Source organism: Schistocerca gregaria, chromosome 2, assembly GCF_023897955.1.
Source record: "Schistocerca gregaria isolate iqSchGreg1 chromosome 2, iqSchGreg1.2, whole genome shotgun sequence".
Taxonomy (NCBI): Eukaryota; Metazoa; Arthropoda; class Insecta; order Orthoptera; family Acrididae; genus Schistocerca; species Schistocerca gregaria.
Window position 1 is genome coordinate 459,451,734 of NC_064921.1, and position 14,886 is coordinate 459,466,619.

General features: G+C 40.9%; 1 protein-coding gene across 1 annotated transcript in view; it reads right to left on the bottom strand.

The window, feature by feature from the left end:
• Positions 1–14,886, bottom strand: part of LOC126325794 (conserved oligomeric Golgi complex subunit 4) — a 144,674-nt gene that overhangs the window by 53,681 nt on the left and 76,107 nt on the right. Inside the window, exon 8 of the mRNA XM_049995280.1 lies at positions 13,220–13,442. Coding sequence (XP_049851237.1) covers positions 13,220–13,442 — 223 coding nt within the window. The remainder of the gene's footprint in view (positions 1–13,219; positions 13,443–14,886) is intronic.

A 14,886-nucleotide genomic window follows, 5' to 3' on the forward strand; every position in this document is an offset into this window, starting at 1 on the left:
TACACGATATCACACAGGTGTACCTGTTTCTTTGGCTCTTCAGTGTAGTAAACAGACTATTCTGAAAGTGATTGATTAGTAAAAATTGAATGAAGTGATTTGAGGCACTACTGTCAAGTAATGTACTTACAGAAATCACAAAAAAAAGTTCAAGTGAAATTTCCAATTTTCACAATGCTCTCTGCTGCCATTGTCTTAATAATAAAAACTTGATAAATTTTGGAACATCAGTAATGTCACATCTCAATAGTGCCATTTCATGGATACTCATAAAAAATTTAAAGGGTAACCCTCATACTAAGCATAAGTCTGAACTTCAGTAATTGTAGTAAATGTCCAAAAAAATTCCAACATAGATTTAAATTTGAACCATTAGTATGTGATCTGTTCATCTATCAACACACAGAAGTGTACAGACTGAATGATGCACTACAGTTAAAACCTAGAAAAATTAATTAATTATATTACCTATGGCTTTTATTTGGTAAATTACGTAGTAAAAAAGATAAAATTATGCAGGAAACCTAAGATGTACATTAGAATAAGAGAAAAAGACACATACACAGATGAGTAAATGGTAGAGGGATCAGGTAATAAAGACTGGACACTGACGTAAGGGAAAGAATGTAGATGATAAAAAATATGAAGAAGAAACATGGTTATTTATAACTGAAGACTTAATAACATAAAGAAGAGTCCAGGACGCCTTTGTTCAACAGCGGATATCAAGTCGCTGATGATGATAACAGGCTAGTAACTATTCATAACGTCTCTGGGGGACACCACCTTGTCAAAGTACGTACTGTGGGGGTGGAGAAGCTTGTGTGTTCACATGAAGCTGAAAGCTATAGTAGTGTAGCTACTGGCAGGGTCTTCCATTCTGGACAGGTCTCCAGGGTATCCCACAATGCCCCATCCCTCCATAGTTTTTCCCCAATTCCCAAGATGCCCAACCCAAGGTGTGATGCAGTTCGTGCTGAAGGGTGCTTGGTACATGGGAATATATGTCATTGATGGGGCATCAGGGATACCGAGTGATCTTGAGTAATTAGCCTTGAACTATATGGGGTTCTATGAAGTTGACCGAATTAATCCCCAATTCTCGTGAGACCAGAATGGAGGAAAAAGAGAACAAAACAAAAACTGAGGGACTTGATGAGACCTCAAATCCCTAAACATTGCGGTTGGATCTGCAGGAAGCAGTTTCCACAACTGACTCAGCTGAAAGATTAGTCCATGAAGTGGAAACAGTTACTGAGAATTTGGACCAGATGAAGATCAAATCCTTATCTGGAGCTCAGAGAAGGAAACTTTTCTAAGAACAAAAAGAAATGGACAATGTAGAATGGCTTCTTAAAAATAAATGGAGGGAACTAAACAGTCTTCTTCCCCAGATCTCCAAAAAAAGTGGAAAGAGTAATCAGATCCCTTCTACTTCCTAAGTCAGGGAAAGAGATAACAAGAGAGGAGTTTAGTACTTTCATTCCAGGGTAAACAGATCCAGAAAAAGTCAAAGCAGGGAATAGAAAAACAGGCTTATAATACTGCAGCCTTGGTTTTCGATGGCAGTTATCTAACAGGGAGCAGTTATCTAAAAGGCACATCTACTGATCAACATCACCTTGCAGCAGATGGAGCTTGTCCAGATGGCTCTCTTTGAGAAGATTGGTTGGGGGGGGGGGAGGGGGGAGGAGGGGAGGGGAGGTGGAGTGAGGAGGGGGTGGAACTGACACACACACACACACACACACACACACACACACACACACACACACACACACAGAGAGAGAGAGAGAGAGAGAGAGAGAGAGGACCCAAATTTAGGAGAATGTATCTGGAGGAAGGTGTGGTCTGATCTTTGTCTGTGAGAGGATGGGAGCAGTGGAGTAGTTTAAGGAGATGGTGCCTAAGGTATCGCTGTGGCATGAGGCACAGCTGCTAGTCAAAACAGTGGCTGAGCTTCTCAAGACTGACAAGGTATCAATTTGGATAGCAAAACTTCTTAAGGGTATACCTCCAAAGATTCTGTTCAAGAAAATAATGGCACAGAACCCGAAGGTCTCAACAGAGGGTTGGAGACCAATCAACCAAAAAGTTGTTCCAGGCAGCTAAACCCTTGTGAAGGAAATCGGCAAAAAATCCCTGACAGCAATGTGAGAACAGGACGTGAAACTGTATTTGGGATTCTCGCAGGCTGCACTTGGGACAATCAAAGCCATTAGAAGTGACCATGGTGGCAAGATAAACCTGCAACACGGTAAAGGGGCAACTGCTGACCTCAGTTGTCTTCTGGGAAGACAGGAGGTGGAGGACACACTGATCCAGGAATCCTATATCGACATAAAGGGGCCATATCAGATCTCAGAGGAACTGGAGTTAAATTTATTTATGCTAGAAATCTAGAGAACTCCAGAACATACAATTATGTTAAGAATGGAATTTCATTCATGATGATGGAAAACTTTTGTTTCAGGTACCTAGTGATTATCAGAGTGAAACAACCTGAAGGAGGAGATATTGCACTGACATCAGCTTACCATCCTTATGAGGACAGTATGCCTTCTTCCCAGGAAGTGAGGAGACAGAATGAACAACTGATGGTTGGTTGTCATGACAATGTCAACAACCTGGTATGGGGAAGCAGTGACATCAACAGCAGGGGTGAGCACATATTCGAATTTCTATGAGAAAATGATCTGTAAATTTGAATAGGGATATGAAACCTATCTTCAAGAATAGAAGTAGTAGTAGTAGTTGTTGTTGTTGTTGTCTTTGTCTTCAGTCCTGAAACTGGTTTGATGCAGCTCTCCCTGCTACTCTATCCTGTGCAAGCTTCATCATCTCCCAGTACTTACAGCAACCTACATCCTTCTGAATCTGCTTAGTGTATTCATCTCTTGGTCTCCCTCTATGATTTTTACCCTCCACACTGCCCTCCAATGCTAAATTTGTGATCCCTTGATGCCTCAGAACGTGTGCTACCAACCAGTCCCTTCTTCTAGGCAAGTTGTGCCACAAACTTCTCTTCTCCCTAATACTATTCAATACTTCCTCATTAGTTATGTGATCTACCCATCTAATCTTCAGCATTCTTCTGTAGCACCACATTTCAAAAGCTTCTATTCTCTTCTTGTCTAAACTATTTATTGTCAATGTTTCACTTCCATACATGGCTACAATCCATACAAATACTTTCAGAAGTGACTTCCTTACTCTTAAATCTATACTCGATGTTAACAAATTTCTCTCCTTCAGAAACGCTTTCCTTGCCATTGCCAGTCTACATTTTACTCCTCTCTGCTTTGACCATCATAAGTTATTTTGCTGCCCAAATAGCAAAGCTCCTTTACTACTTTAAGTGTCTCATTTCCTAATCTAATTCCCTCAGCATCACCCAACTTAATTTGACTACATTCCATTATCCTCGTTTTGCTTTTGTTGATGTTCATCTTATATCTTCCTTTCAAAACACTGTCCATTCCGTTCAACTGCTCTTCCAAGTCCTTTGCTGTCTCTGACAGAACTACAATGTCATCGGCAAACCTCAAATTTTTTATTTCTTCTCCATGCATTTTAATACCTACTCCGAATTTTTCTTTTGTTTCTTTTACTGCTTGCTCAATATACAGATTGAATAACATTGGGGAGAGGCTACAACCCTGTCTCATTCCCTTCCCAACCACTGCTTCCCTTTCACGCCCCTCGTCTCTTATAATTGCCATCTGGTTTCTGTACAAATTGTAAATAGCTCCCTGCATTTTACCCCTACCACCTTCAGAATTTGAGAGAGTATTCCAGTCAACATTGTCAAAAGCTTTCTCTAAGTCTACAAATGCTAGAAACGTAGGTTTGCCTTTCCTTAATCTTTCTTCTAAGATAAGGTGTAAGGTCAGTATTGCCTCACGTGTTCCAACATTTCTACGGAATCCAAACTGATCTTCCCCGAGGTCAACTTCTACCAGTTTTTCCATTCGTCTGTAATGAATTCGTGTTAGTATTTTGCGGCTGTGACTTATTAAACTGATAGTTCGGTAATTTTCACATCTGTCAACACCTGCTTTCTTTGAGATTGGAATTATTATATTCTTCTTTAAGTCTGAGGGTATTTTGCCTGTCTCATACATCTTGCTCACCAGGTGGTAGAATTTTGTCATGACTGGCTCTCCTAAGGCCATCAGTAGTCTAATGAAATGTTGTCTACTCCCAGTGCCTTGTTTTGACTCAGGTCTTTCAGTGCTCTGTCAAACTCTTCACGTAGTATCATATCTCCCATTTCATCTTCATCTACATCCTCTTCCATTTCCATAATATTGTCCTCAAGTACATCGCCCTAGTATAGACCCTCTATATGGAACAGAAGGGAAGAAGTGATTGACATAGCTTTTGCGTCCATTCTAGTAAATAGTTATGTCAAACAATAGCATGTGCCAATAGAGCCACCCTTATCTGATCACTTGCACAAGGTTGAGGCTGAAATAGGTGTTAAACAGACCGTGGCCTATACGAATCACTGGAAAACAGGATCTGCAGCAGATTGGCACTTGGTGCAGGGAGTGGCAACTGACCCTTAACATAGACAAAGGTAATGTATTGCAAATACACAGAAAGAAGGATCCTTTATTGTATGATTATATTATAGCAGAACAAACACTGGTAGCAGTTACTTCTGTAAAATATCTGGGAGTATGCATACAGAACAACTTGAAGTGGAATGATCATATAAAATTAATTGTTGGTGAGGGGGGTGCCAGGTTGAGATTCATTGGGAGAGTCCTTAGAAAATGTAGTCCATCAACAAAGGAGGTGGCTTACAAAACACTCGTTCGACCTATACTTGAGTATTGCTCATCAGTGTGGGATCCGTACCAGGTGGGGTTGACAGAGGAGATAGAGAAGATCCAAAGAAGAGCGGCGCGTTTCGCCACAGGGTTATTTGGTAAGCGTGACAGCGTTATTGAGATGTTTAGCAAACTCAAGTGGCAGACTCTGCAAGAGAGGTGCTGAGCATCGCGGTGTAGTTTGCTGTCCAGGTTTTGAGAGGGAGCGTGACTGGATGAGGTATCGAATATATTGCTTTCCTCTACTTATACCTCCCGAGGAGATCACGAATGTAAAATCAGAGAGATTCGAGCGCATACGGAGGCTTTCCGGCAGTCATTCTTCCCGCGAACCATACGCGACTGGAACAGGAAAGGGAGGTAATGGCAGTGGCACGTAAAGTGCCCTCCGCCACACACCGTTGGGTGGCTTGCAGAGATAAATGTAGATGTAAAACAAAGTGTGATCCTAGAACACTCTGACAGTGGACAATAGTGTGCACTCTTTCCCACAGTGTTAAATCAGGATGTTTTACAAGTGCTTCACCAAGGACATTGGGGAATTGTTCACATTAAACAGTTAGCATGTCAGCACTGTACTTGGCAGGGCATGGACACCCACATTGAACAGATGATGTCAGTGCTGCACATGCACAGATAACCCATCGGACATTTTCAGGTTGGCCTAATACTCAATCCCCATGGCACCAAGTGCACATTGACCTTGCAGGACCATTTTGGAATACTCTTTGGCTAATAGTGGTAGACTCTTTTAAAAAGTTCCCATTTGTGGTGCATATAAACTATACTATGTCATGTAGCATCATTCAAGTGTTGTATCTTTTTTTTTTTTTTGCATTGAAGGATTGCCTGAAGTCATTGTAACAGACAATGGACCTCAGTTCACATCACATGACTTTGAACAGTTTTCTGGACGAAATGGTATTTGTCATCTAACCACTGCTCTGTTTCACCTTCAGCCCAATGGAGAAGCAGAATGCTTTGTACGCACTTTTAAACAACAGATGGCCAAGCTTCACACCTCCCACACATGGGAACAGGTACTGCAACTTTTCTCGCCTCCAATCGCTCCCACCCACACGACGGACTGTCACTGGTGGAACTTCTGCATGGCTCCTGCCATCAGATGCTGCTTCACTTGCTCCACCCACCACAGCATACGGCACTGCCGATAGTCCACAAGTATCGATTTGCACTGTGTGATCTTGTACTTCATAAAGTTTTTGTCCAATGTCAGTGCTGGAAGCAAGAAGATCCAGAAACACATTGGAACATATATGTATCTAATTACAGGTCCCGATGGTTTGCAGTGCCATCACCAGAACCAAATTCACATTTGTTGTTTGTCCCATGATTCTGCTGCTTTTCTTCCCCCAGATTCACAGCCTCATGGGACCATGCAGCCTTGGCAGCCACCCGCTCCTATTGTCATGGCATCCCAGGACAAGCCAATGGACATCACACCTTTGCCTCTGCCGTCGCAGCTCACTGACCCAATGGACCTGGACCCGCCATCACCGTCATTGCCCCAGGGGACACCCTAAGGAATGGATATGTATCCTAAACAGTGTTCTCAGGAGGACGATCCTCTGCTCTTGCAAGCCAGATGGTGGGGTACACCTGGGAAGATGCCGTCCCCCACACCTACAGCCCCTGGTTCATCTCTATGTCCAGCTTCCTGCCTCCCCCTCCCCTGCGCCCCTCATTGTTGTTCACATCTCCAGTGCACGACAACGGTGCGCCAGCACACCAGTTGGCACTAGGAAACATTGTGTAGCAGGTGCTGAACTAAGTGTGCCTATGCCAAGAGAAGACCAAGCCATGTCCCCAGGCTATGCGCCAATAACGTACCCTGGGCAGCATGCACATAGGCCACCAGCTCTGACCAAGCTGTCTCAAACTCTGTATGTCACATTGTGACTCAGTTCGCATTGCAGCTCAATATGTGACACTGTGCTCTAGTGATAGTCGCCCACACCTTAGCTGGCTGTGAGGAAATGTTAGTCATTGCATATCGTTGTGATACGGACACGGACAAGATTCAAGAATTAGCACCTGTTATTTGATTGCTGTGAACCACAGAACTTCAGACTGGACATCACTGGCCAGGACAGGCGCGACGACTCCATTTACTGGACCGGAACCTGCCCTAACCATCACAAAGATGACCGAAAAATCAAAACTACATAGCTGGATCATGAGACAACTCAATTGGTTCCTGTAATAAATTGTATTTTAACCAGGTGTGCATTTTTTGTTGTAGTAAGAGGAAACCGGCCACCCACCTATCATACTATCCTCTCCTCATCCAGCCAGGAACCACAAAACTTTACAAGAGGGCACAGCCCCAACAGGAATAGAGGTAGAATGAACCATGACACTGTTCAGGAGACAAAGTTTGCTTTACTGACAATGCAAAAACAGGTGAAGGTGCTGGGGCTGGGGTATATGGTCATAACTTAGACTAGAGACAGCAGTCTCCCTAGAGAAGATGACCGTTCTATTCCAGATGAAAATTTCCGCTATCAGAGTGTGTGTGGAGGAGAATTTGTGTCAGTGCTACAAGGATTGTAGTGTCTATATTTATTCAGACAGCCAAGTAGCTTGCAAACCTCTATCAGCCCCTGACATGAGATCAAAGATCACTGCAGAATGCTATGAGTCCCTTGGGAGACTAGGGGAAAGCAAAAGTATAAACACGCTGTGGGTCCTCAATCACTCAGGAATTAGCCAAAATGAAAAAGCTGACACACTGCCCAGGACAGGTGTGATGACTCCATTTTCTGGTCTGGAACCTGTCCTAACCATCACAAAGATGACCACAAAATCAAAACTACATAGCTGGATTATGAGACAACATGTATAATATTGGACTGTGGTCCAACATCATAGCGTGTAGGCTTTCACGGCCGGCGTCTTCAGTAATTAAAACTTCCGGGCTAAGAGGCTGTGGTCCAATAGTAGAAATACTTCTCCCTGACGTTTCATTGCCAGCTGTGGGCAACATCAACTGAGGTGAGTCTACGGCTGGCTGCTACGAGAACGGATCCATCAAACACGTCGAGGACTGGCGGTAACATGCAGTCAACTATTAAATCTCCATCTATTTATTAGCAATACAATGCAGGTTTGCGATTGGAATAAGGTGGATGGGCTAACATTTAGATCCATGGAACATAGTGCAGAAGTGTCTTCTAATAGACAGAAGAAGAAGTTTGATAATCTACAGATGAGTAGACAGGAAACACCGGTTATAGACAATTCTCGAACGGTTATAAATTTGTCCGGAAAAGAATTATCCAGGGAAGAAACTTCCGTTCTCTCGAAAGGAGGAAATTTTGCAATTACTCCACTGAAGATTCCAACGGAGGATATTGTAGCTAATACAGAGGCGGGGATTCGGCTGTTACCATCACACACTGCTGATGAAGTTAGGATGGAAACAGCCAGGATACTGCGTAAAGCTAAGCCACCAAGAAGTAATCTGTCTCAAGGAGAAAAGAAAGCATTACGGGAGATCAATGCAGACAACAGTATTATTGTACTTTCTGCTGACAAGGGAAATGCTACTGTGGTGATGAAAAGTGAAGACTACCACAAGAAGATCATTGACCTTTCGGATCTTACCACTTATAAAAAGTTGAAAAAGGATCCTACAACGAAAGTGTTGACAGTTACCAATCAATTAATAAAAAAGTCTTCTATTCCTTCAGAGGATAAAAAAGATCTTTGCAAAACGGAAGCTTACCCTCCTAGATTATATGGGCTACCTAAGGTGCATAAACCTAATATCCCACTGAGACCGATAGTAAGTGCTATTGGATCCCCTATTCAAGAGCTGGCTAGACATCTTGCCACCTTGCTACAACCGTTTATTGGAAAAACTGATCGTCATATTAAAAACTCTATGCACTTCATTGAAAAATTGAAGGAGATTACCGTCAGCCCCAGTGATATTCTTGTCAGCTTTGATGTGGTGTCTCTGTTCACCATGGTTCCTGTCAACGAAGCTCTTGCTTGCATATATTTCCTACTGATATAGTAGCTTTGTTTAGACATTGCCTTTCCACGACTTAATTTCAGTACAATAATGAGTTCCATGAACAAATTAATGGAGTGGCAATGGGTAGCCCTCTAAGTTCAGCCGTTGCTAATATTTTTATGGAATTTTTTGAACAGCAAGCACTGCAGTCAGCCATAAAAAGGCCTTTGAAGTGGTATCGGTATGTGGACGACACTTTTGTCATATGGAATCACGGTGAAGAAGAACTGAACCGCTTTTTGAAGCGTTTGAATAGCATCAATTCAAAAATACAATTCACTATGGAGACAGAAAGTAATCGACAGATTAATTTTTTGGACGTCTCAGTAATTAAACGAGCAGATGGGACTCTGGGTCACAAAGTCTACAGAAAAGATACGCATACTGATCGTTATCTTCATAACGATTCAAACCATCATCCCAGGCAGAAGAGAGGTATTATCAAGACATTGGTGGACAGGACTAATAAAATCTGTGAGCCAGCTTATTTGCAAGAGGAACTACACCACTTGCGAACCGCTTTCCAGAAAAATGGGTACGCTGGCAAGGAGATAGATAGAGCACTCCATCCCAGAAGAAAAATGTCCGAAAATGTGCAACAACAACAACCATCGATGGGGAAAGTTTTTCTTCCAATCATCCACAATATTACGGACCGTATCGGGAAAATGCTGGCCAAGTTCAGAATTGCATCAATCTTCAGACCCACCAAGAAGATTAGTGAATGCTTAAGATCGGCGAAAGATGCACGACACCCTTTAGCTACTCCTGGTGTGTATAAGATTCCGTGTAGTTGTGGGAAGGTTTACATTGGAACCACAAAAAGAAGTATCAATACTTGCCTAACTGAACATAAAAGGAACTGTCGACTGGGACACACGGACAAATCGGCTGTAGCGGAACATGTTTTTGAAACGGGTGACCATGCAATAAAATTTAGTGAGACAAGCGTGCTAGCTAAGACATCACATTATTATGCACGTATGTATAAAGAGGCTGTAGAGATTTTTAAACACCACAATAATTTTAACAGGAAAGAAGAAGCCTTGAAATTAGATAAGATATGGCAATCGACTTTGTACCAAAGATGTGACAATCGATTGCCTTCGATCGAGAGTAATGACGCCAGCCAGAGATAGTTTTACTGTTGACAGCACGTGACGAGTGATGGCGCCCTCTACACGCTCTATATAAACAGGACCTCCACGGCCTAGCAGTCAGTCGTAGACTCACCTCAGATGATGTTCCCCGCAGCTGGCTACAAAACGTCAGGGAGAAGTATTTCTACTATTGGACCATGGCCTCTTAGCTCGGAAGTTTTAATTACTATGGTCCAATATGTCAAGCTAATGGTGCCAAAGCCGTGTTTCAAGAGAAGTTCTGTAAGCCTGACTTTGACCAGGAAACAGATTAAACTCATGGTAAGCCTCATGACTGGCCTTGAGGACTTTAAGGAACATGTACACATGATAGGTATAGAGGAAGAAGCTCCTAAGTGTAGACTATGTAGTGAGGAGGATGAAACTCCACCACATCCTCTCTTCCAATGTAAAGCTCGTGAGGAATATTAGGGTCAGAAGGGCCTGAAGAAATTATGTCTAATACAGAACTAGTAAAGGGCATGCTACTGCTTATTACGGATACTGGTTGGGTTTACTATAATCACAGGGAACAAAACTGCAAAATAAACTGTTTTGGTGTGGGCAACAGTGGGCTAAGAGCAATGTTGCTATTGTCTCCACACATTAGTGAAATCAAACCATTCATAAGTCTACAGCATGTTGGATGCACAGTAATCCACGTACCATGGATAAATGCATGGAAATAAATATTTCAGCTCTCTCTCTTTCATTTCATTTCATTTTTCTCTTTAATTTCCATCTGAAAAATCTGCCAATAAGATGTGTAGCACAAAATGTGATAAGTATATTGTCTTAAAAATGAAAGTCAAAAGATGAATGCACTTATGATCCAGTGATTAATATTGGGAGTACAAATTCTGGTATTTACTATTTCTGTATTTTGGTTTAGTCAGAGTAATTTTTCACCTAGATGCAACGTGATTTCTTAATTTATATCTCTTTTAGTTATAAATAATTCCCTAGTTTGATTCTCCTGATAAATGCATTGGAGCAACATTTCATGTCATTATAGAACTTGTGCACATATTCTTCCTTTTCCCCGCTTTGCACTTTTATCCTGATACTGGGACTTTAAAAACTCTTTGAAAGCTAAAGAACCAAAATTATTCTTTAAGTCAAGTGTCTGTTAGCCTGTAAAACACCATTATCTAGCATGCAGAGATGAGTATTTTGAGGACTTACTCTCCAATTTGTATTTTGATTGGGACAGTGATTTTCCATTCAAGTCTAGCCCAGTGGCTTCCAGGCTACAAGAGCTTATATCTGCAGCCAGAAGCAAATGGACTGGTTTTGTTAGTGGCTTCCAGGCTACTAGAGCTTATATCTGCAGCCAGAAGCAAATGTACTGGTTTTGTTTAACTTGTGGACAGTGGTATGCCAGAGAGATTCTCAATGAGTGCAGAATGTTTGCAGACTTCATTAACAAGGAAATAATAATAATATGAAAATTCCTGCCAGAATACACCAGTTACTAGAGAAGCACTATTTGTGGGAGGAAAAGGATGGTAAATGAGAATAGCAAAACAGTTAAGTCATTAAGAGTGATTGATAAAATTATTTTTCAGCACAGAAAGTTTACAAGAATTCACCAATGCTTCTCTAGTGTGTGTGTGTGTCTGTGTGTGTGTGTCACTTTGATCAGTTATGCAGAATTCTTATATGCATGTGCTGTGGCCTAGTGCATGATTAGTCAGTGGAGACCTTTTATCAGTTTATGGGGCCATTAGCTACCTAGAGGTTATATTTATTGGAGAGATAGTCTGGGCAAGGTTTAAGTAGTGTTAATAAATTGTATTTCTTTCTGTGGAAACTAGAAATGTTTTGATCTGGCATGATTCTCGGATTACTCTGCTGTAAACCGATATTCTCATTTAGTCTTTTTGAATATTTCTGTTTTAAGTGGTACCAGTACATTAATTGGTAAAGGTGAACATTTCTCAGTCCAATGGTCTGAAAGTGGAATCTTTTTGGGTGCACTCACTTAAGATTACTGGAGAGCCTTTATCGTTGGTATTGGACTATTTTAACTCTGTCCCATCAGCCCAAAGCTAGGAAGGTCACAGTTATTAATACAGTAGCAGTGCAGAGAACTGATCTGAACCCACTGATAAGAGTTTATTTGCTAATCAGTGGTGTAATACATACCATACTTTGTCTCATGTGCTATACTCTGCTAGGACTGCCTGTATCTTGGCCGCAGGTATGTGTGGAAAGAAGGAAGAAAGGAAGGAAGATGAGGATTCAAGGATCCACCAACAACGAGGGCATTAGAGATGGAGCACAACCTCAAATTGAGGAAGGAAAACTATTGTGCCATTTCACAGGATTCTTTCCAGCATTCAGCTTGAGTGGCTACAGGAAATCATGAAGAAGCTAATATCTGGATGGCCAGGTGGGAATTTGAGCTGCCATCCTCCCCAATACAAGGCCAGTGTCTTACCATTGTGTCACTTCACTTGTTGGAAGTGCTGAGACTTAGTAAACTCATGACATCACAGATGAATGAAACTGAAGTTATTATTTTTCTTGATATTTAGAGGATGAATACAATTTTGCAAATTAAGCACAAATTTTACTTAAACAAACTAATCTTGTTTAATAAGCCAAGTAGACTTCAAAGGGAGAAAAAAAATTGCAAAGGATAGTCACTGCTAGTAAGCATAATACTTGTACTGCTTTTGTGAAATTTTCCAAACATCTGCACCTTGCAGTTGTTCATTGCTACTATATGAAGTGTTTCACTTTATGTGTGAGATTATGTAGGGATTAATTTTTTTCTCACATCCGTTTTAGATATGAACTACACAGTCTCTTCAATGTGTTAAAACTCGAATACCACTAAAGGCACAAATTTCAAGCAATTTTAAAATGTAAGCAAGACATATCATGGAATTAGCAAATGAGGTAAAAAAAAAAGTAATTTGTATTTTTTTCATATTGCTTTCCATTTAGATGACATTGGTGAGAAGTTGGTCTGATAAAGACTAACAAGAAGACAAATGAATTGAAAATATCTTCAAATTAGGTGTTGGTGGGACAGTTGAACACATACATATATGTAATTATACTCAGGGATTATGCATCTTAACTATCATGACGACTCAGCTGTCATGTCTGAGTGAATAACAAGGGGCTTTGACTTCAAAATGAAGAGGACTACAGATTTTTTATAAAATATATAGCAGGGAAAACTTTACCAGGAACAGAACTCTTGCTTGTTCTGAGTCAGAAGCTTGAAGTCGGCCATGCTGTATGCTTGTGTGCAAAACATTATAGGCCTGTGTAAGATCTAGGTAACCTGAAGGGTAGCCTTGACGTAGCTGCTGTCTTAGTACAGAACAGTAGTCCATTTCCAGCAGTCCACATGCATTATTTATAACTGCACATACACCATCTATGCTCGAACTGGAGCTGGCTCGCCTTGAAAAATAAAGTGAACAACTTTTCAGTGTATTTTAAGGCAATTGGAAAGAGCTATTACAACTAGTGCTGAATATTAAAATTTTCTGATGACAAGAATTATTTATCATCATGTGTCGCATGATCCATAAGGCAGTAATTAATAAAACATATAAATCAGTTTGGTAACAGCATGTAGCTATTTTTAATATATGATCTTAATAGTGTATTTTATGAACAATGATAACTGCTGAAAGTGAAGGCCGTACTGCATAACCACACCTGAGCAAAAATTAAGTCACCCAATGGAGACAATTATGCAACTGCCACATAAAGCCACATCCACCTATGATAATGGCCTCAATTTGGTGTGGAAGAAAGTACAAAAGTTTCATTTACAAATATATTTCATATGGCACCATACATTGCACCATTGGGCATTCCCCTTTCTGTTCCACTGGTAAATAGACTGAAGGAAGACGTCTGTCTATATGCCTCTGTACAATCCCCGATTTCTCTTATTTTGGCTATATGGTCCTTACGGGTCATTTGCAAATGTCGGTTCTCTAAACTTTATCAACAGTGTTTCACAAAAAGAATGTTGTCTTTCCTGCAAGAATTCCCATTTGAGTTCATGGAACGTTTCTGTCATACTTGTATGTTGACTGAACATACCAGTAACAAACTTAGCAGCATGCCTCTGAATTGCTTCGATGTCTTCCTTTAATTCAACCCGGTGGGGATCTCAAACATTCAACCAATATTTAAGTGTTCTACATGTAATTTCCTTCTCAGGTGAGCTACACTTTCCTAGAATTCTCCCAATAAACCAAATCTGGCCGCTCATAGATGAGCTCCACTTTCCTAAAATTCTCTCAATAAACCTAAGTTGACCATTCACATTCCCTATCACTGTCCTTATTGCCTTAATAGGCCTAGATATTTAATTGAAGTATGCATATCAAGCAGCACACCGCTAATACTGTTTTCAAACATTACACCATTGTTTCTGCAACTCATCTGCATTAACTTACATTTTGCTACATTTAGAGCAGGTGTCATTCATCACACCACATATATGCTCTAGACAGTGGAAGTAGTTGTATGTTTCGAGCATCAATCTTATTATAGATGCAAAAGTTTCTTTTAACTTTTGCCTGTTGACATTACTGAGGTCTTTCTTTTCTTTTCTTTTTTTTAAAAAGGTCCACGAAGGTCTCCGATTCCTCAGCATTCTCTGACTTTTGTAATTAAAACTCACTGGGTGGCCTTTCCGTCCTTAATCTACTTACTTCGTACAGACATCTTCAGAGAGCAATTTACTATCGGCTTAAGCTTTACCCATAATTCCTCTACATTCATCACATTGGAAATAAGTGAGCTCCATTCATTGTCATCCTTCTGACATGCCATATGTATTTTAGGCTAACCATTGATGTGAAGATGCTGCACAGCTGCCAAATTA